Source organism: Porites lutea, chromosome 12 (genome assembly GCF_958299795.1).
Source record: "Porites lutea chromosome 12, jaPorLute2.1, whole genome shotgun sequence".
NCBI lineage: Eukaryota > Metazoa > Cnidaria > Anthozoa > Scleractinia > Poritidae > Porites > Porites lutea.
Genome location: NC_133212.1, coordinates 2,232,805 through 2,238,469, shown reverse-complemented (window position 1 = coordinate 2,238,469; position 5,665 = coordinate 2,232,805). Strand labels below are relative to the sequence as shown.

General features: G+C 43.0%; 1 protein-coding gene across 1 annotated transcript in view; it reads right to left on the bottom strand.

Annotated features, from left to right (window-relative positions):
• Positions 1–466: 466 nt before the first annotated feature.
• LOC140921813 (tyrosine-protein phosphatase Lar-like) overlaps positions 467–5,665 on the bottom strand; it is a 25,576-nt gene continuing 20,377 nt past the window's right edge. Inside the window, exons 7-11 of the mRNA XM_073371815.1 lie at positions 5,345–5,490; positions 3,406–3,608; positions 2,373–2,700; positions 1,457–1,852; positions 467–783 (exon numbers count right to left, since the gene is read on the bottom strand). Of these exons, the coding sequence (XP_073227916.1) occupies positions 482–783; positions 1,457–1,852; positions 2,373–2,700; positions 3,406–3,608; positions 5,345–5,490 (1,375 nt within the window). The 3' untranslated portion in view covers positions 467–481. The remainder of the gene's footprint in view (positions 784–1,456; positions 1,853–2,372; positions 2,701–3,405; positions 3,609–5,344; positions 5,491–5,665) is intronic.

The window sequence follows — 5,665 nt, the reverse complement described above, 5'->3', positions numbered from 1 at the left end:
GAGTCTCAAAATGTAAGATAAACGCCACAGAACTCTCAAATAAAGTGCAATTTTGATGAGGAAGGGCTCTTTACCCCAGGGGGTACTCCCTTATGTAAGCTATATAGGGTATGTGCCACCCCAAAGGGTATGTATGGTTTTTGTGCCGTTTCAGTCTGAAAACGGGTACCAACTTTGCTCATTTTCGTCTGCAATCTGGTGTGGTTTTCGAGGGAACCACAGGAGTGTATAAACGTATTTGTTGTTTCAATTCCAAATGAATAAGAAAGAAAGAAAGAGTAATATACAAATTCGAGATGGACTTAAAGAATGTTTTTTGTTGGCGTTGTAAACTAAGTAATGATGACATAATTTCTCAGAGGTCAGGACTGAAAACGGGTTTGGAAAATGATATGTTTTGGTCTGAAATAGGGCCAGGATTTAAAACACGGGGCGGCACACGCCCTCCAAGATTTCCCCGGAGTACCCCCTCTCGGGTTCTTTACTTACAGTCATATTTAAGGGTCTTTGCAGAGACTGGTAGTGAATAATCGCCTTGGCCCTTGGAAGTTCGAGCGGCCACGCGAATCCAGTAAGTCTTGTCGCGTTCAAGGGCCTTTATTTTGGCATTATAGCCAGAAGGTTCTGTGCCACTCCACTGTGAAACTGGAAGGCTTTGATCGTCGGAGTACACAACGTAGTAACCCAGTACCCTACCATTGGGAAACTGGGGCGAATTCCATGAGACAGTCAAAGAGTCGGTGCTGCGGGCTTCAGCCTCAAGGTCACGCGGCGGACCGGGCACTGAAAGGAAGATAGGCAGCGTTACGGCTTGCATTTTTTAGAAAGAAGGGAGCCAGCTTCACAGTCGTCAGTCCGACGTCACGCAACCTTTTCTGCATGACACCGAAATGAGATGTGTGACATTTCGCGTGACGGTCGGGAGCTTACATTAACCGCCTTTTGTTACAATTACGCCCTTTTACGTCTACTTAAAACAAATACTTAACAGAAACAGTGGCGCTGATAAAATCACCGGCAATTTATCATCATAAAAAAACGTTTGTATTAGAAATGGAAAAGAAACGAATCATTTTAAAGACCCTACAGGACTTGAACCCCAACTTATGGGTCGACAATGGTGGAAATCCACTTTCGAATTCAAGGCCTCAAGGAGTTTAAACCTCTCAGAAAAATTACTGCGGGGGAGAAAAACCTAGCGGTGAGTATTCTTGCTCGAGAGGTAGACGCCTTTGCGCAGGCCTGTCTTTCCGATTTTCTGCTCTATGGATGGCGATAAAATCACTTATTAAGTCAAGTTTTGGCTCATTAAGCATACAAGATAATTGGGTAACTGACCACCTACCCCTCCCTCAAGTCACAATTTTGCCCTGAGTGAGAACTGAGTGCTAATGTTGACTTAAGGGAGGGGTAGGTGGTCAATTCACCCAGACACCTCCGTTGATCTCATACTTACACCCTTCTTTGGTCTTGATTACAACAGACGGGCTCAAAGGACCAGGGCCCTTGACTCCAAGGGCTCGGACGCGAATCTCATAATCTGTAAACATCTTTAAGTTCGTTAACATCGTACGTGTATGATTTGGGTTTGTGACATTTTTCACCAAGGCTTTCACTCTACGATAGAGAGGATTGTAAACGACGGAGTAACCAGCAAGTGGTCCGTTTCTCTTCCACTCGTCAGGTTCCTTCCACGTGACCCGAACTCTTGTCGATGAGTGGGCAGAAGCTCGTACTTCAAGAGGAGGTCCGGAGGGGGGTCCTGGCGGGATTTGGACCCATAGAGATCTTTCTGGAGACCAGCCGACTTTAGTTTCCGTGGATACTTTGAACAGGTACCAAACGCCAGGATCTGGAAAATAGTTTTTACGCCTTCAGACAGAAGCAGTTGTCTTTCACACAGACACAAAGAGGAAAAGAAAGAAAGTTGAACCCCGCTCAACCTTTATGTTAACACGCAGCCTCTCGCGCATCGCCTCTATTTTATTTACGCACGTAAATTCTACACGCGGAAGGACGTATAAATTGCGTGACAGTGGAAACTACCCTTAAAACTACTTTGCTAAATTTAGTTCCATTGCGAATAAGGACGCGCAACCGTGACACAGCCCTTAAATCCTTTAAACCCCCAATGAGGGAAGCGATCGGGAGAGTGCGTAACCTCCTTCACTAAAGATAACAATGCTAACTTTTTCAATGAAAAATGGTAAAATGAAGAATTCCGGGGAGTCTATATTTTGAGAATACGCGAAAAAACTTCGAGTCAAATCTCATGAGCATGACATAGCCCTGTTAAAAGATACTCAAATGAAAATATCTTTTGGAAAACGGTGAGTAACTTAAGACTCTAACACTAAACATGTAAAACTCACCTAATCCCTTGAATATGTGGTTACTTGTGCGAGGAAGAAAAGTCATTTCTTTCATCTTCAAATTGGCTTGATCTCCAGCGCGCATTCGCTGTAATGACTTGGCGTATCGCAGCTTAAACGACAAAATATCTCTAGCCACAGTCTTCCAGCGTATGATCACCTCCGAGGGGGAAGAGGAGGGCATATTATACACGTGTGGCGGGTTTGGAAGTTTAGGCTTTGTTTTGGCAAGTACGGGATTACTTTGTGGTCCGTCTCCTTTCCTTGTCAACGCTGCTACTCGGATCTGGTAAGTTTGATCTGGTTGGAGACCAGTCAGTACTATCGCCTGTACAGTGGATACAAGAAAATCGTTAATGAAAGAAGCGTAATAAAAAAAAGTTAAATAAAAAAATCAATAAGAAAGCCACGACACGGACGTCCAGTCAAAGCATGGACATTTCGAATGACACAGGCTGTTGACAAAGTGAAGAGTCTGGAATCAGATCACGTGGAAAACACAACAGCGCACTGAACAAAATATGCGAATCTAATAGAACTGATTATGAACAATTATGGGATAAGATTTTTGGATATCCGGAATACCGTCCCACGGAAGCAGTTACAGCTTGTCAATATTATTAGAAATCATGTAGTGAGCGCAAAACCTAGAAAGGAATACTAACTAGCAGATAGCAGATAACTACCTTATTTGAAAGAAGCGCTGATTTCCAAACTTAACAGTAGCCCCTTAACTAGACTGCAAAACAGCACGTTTTTTTTTCGTTGGTCAACGAAGCAGGAGTGGTCAAACAAACCTTCTGGAGCGAGGGTGAAAAAAAGTCAGTGAAACTGGGGACAGACGCGGTATTTTCACGCCTCAGGAATTTATAGGGTTTGTAAAGGTCGCGCGCTTCACGCGAAAATTCAGTCATGCGGGACGCCCGGCTTGAAAAACATTTTTGAAGAAAAAACCCACTCTTTCGCTGTTTAGCTCTTAATAAATGAGAAGACGGATAGTACGCACAATGTATAATAACATTAATAATCATACCAAGTCACCCCTCGCCGTGTGATCGATTTGTAAATCAGGACGCGGGTAAAGCTGGTTACCAAGGTCGTCGACCTTCAGATAATATACCACGTAACCTTCGAGACGGCCAGCCTGATCCTTCTGCAATGGGGGACACCAGCGGACCACAATTGCAGAAGAATTTACGACTGTGGCACTTGGCTGACGCGGCGCACCGCTGGGGACTGGATAGAAACAGATTACAAATGATCAGATTACGGCTATGCTTCAGGATTGCGTTCACCTCAGGCGCTTAATTTTCACTCAGGGGTGACCGCGAAACGCAAGTACTGGTGACAAAGCGCAAGGGACCATGGGACGAAGAAAGAAGAGAGGTGAAGCACGTCTCTCCGGTGTACTCCTTCCCGTCTTTCTTTGCGCGCAAATTTTCATCGAGAAAAAGAGAGACATCTGGGTACGAGGCAGGGATAAACCACTGCACTTTCTAGCAGTCCTGCCGGACTAGCAGTTAAGTATCAGGGAAACAATTGTGTGTCCAAAGGATAGAGATTTATCCAATGGATAGCATCATCCGCCTTTTGTGCCACTGGGGCCAGCTGGCTAAAGTATGAGAAAAATAAAACAGACAGTTTGGTTTCATGACCACAACAAATTTAACCGTAGTAGTTTTTTGATAAATTTCTCAACATCCTTCCGCAGGCTCGTCTCAGAATGTTCTTGAAAGGAACGACAAGAATTTTGAGGTAAAAAACCTCGACAAGACTGGGGATCAACGGCATTTTGGGAAATGCTCAGACTATCTCTTTAGGTCAATTTCCAATAACAAAATCTAACTTCCCCTATTTTGACTGGAATTGACTTGGCAAGTTTACCAGAAATAAAGTTGAAATAGGACTTGTGAGGCATCAACGGGAAAAGTGTGACGAGACAACCAAAATTCTCCAAAGACAAAATCTGAATTAACAACTGGGGCAAAGTGCTCAACTTGCATACTTAGAAATAAAATGCTGAACACCAATGACGCTAAACTCTTTCAGTTCTTAAAATGTTAAAAAGGAAGTCTACAAGAAAATGCCCACCTACAAATATGTAAATATGTAAAAAAAATTCTTTTTTTAAAAATACTTAAAAACGCAATAGCACCAAGTGAAGCTAAAACTGAAGTGGTTGCTTTTGAGTGGAACACCATAGGGAATTCAACAACAGACTTAGTTAAAACTGGTTTTTGTCTCTCAAAGACTGACTTTTGAGAGGGTTGAAGGTTAACAGCGTCATCGAGTTTTACTAAGCGTAATCCATCGTCTTAATCAAATTAGCAAAGACAAGGGACTTTTGTTATTCGGAGGATACGTGTTGGCATGGCATGTACTCAAGTCTCAAGAGCGGTCAAGAAAGATTTTTCAACACAAATTTCTAGAATAATGTTGAACGTGCCATTGGACATTTGAAGGTGCAATTAGCGCAAGTATAAGAAGGGCGATGAAAAATAACTAATGCGCTTTGCTCTCCTTATAACTTACACTGAAAACACGTACGAAACAGATTAACTGTCTCCGGGGGGTACACCTGGGAATTCTTGGTGGGGGTGTGCCGCCCGGTTCTCCAAATCCTGACCCTTTTTCAGATCAAGAAATGTGATTTTTCAGACCCGTTTTCAGACCTGGCCTCTAAGAAATAATGTCATTACTTAGATTAGAAAGCCAACAACAAAGATGTCTTAAAACCCACTTCAACGAATATTTCTCATCACTTTCTTATTTATTTGGAATTGAAACGATAACTATTTTCATACACTCCCTTAGTTTCCTCGAAAACCATACCCGATTCCAGATCAAAATGGGCAAAGTCTATACCCGCTTTCAGACCAAAACGGCGCAAAAACCATACCCTCTGGGGTGGCACCCAACCCGACCCCTCCGCAAATGAAAAAAGGAGTTAAAAAGTAGAAAAAAAGTCTTACCATCCTCCGCAGTAGTATAAGAGTGTTTTTCAGACATAGGCCCTTCTCCAACGGAGGTACTTGCCGAAACCCACAGCAGGTAAGTAGTATACTTTCTTAAGTGATGAAGACGAATTGACGTCTTAGCGCCGTCAACGTTCACAAAACTGGAAGACAAGAAGGAATAAAACGAGCAATGATTAGCAAGAGAATCCGTTAGTACCGCCAGTCTGCCACGTTACTGTAAAAAGGTTTTAAATAACATTTGCAATTCCTTCAGTTGCGTTTTGAAGCTGCTGGGCGGTATTCCTTCGTTAGAATAACAACAATCTTGTATGGCGT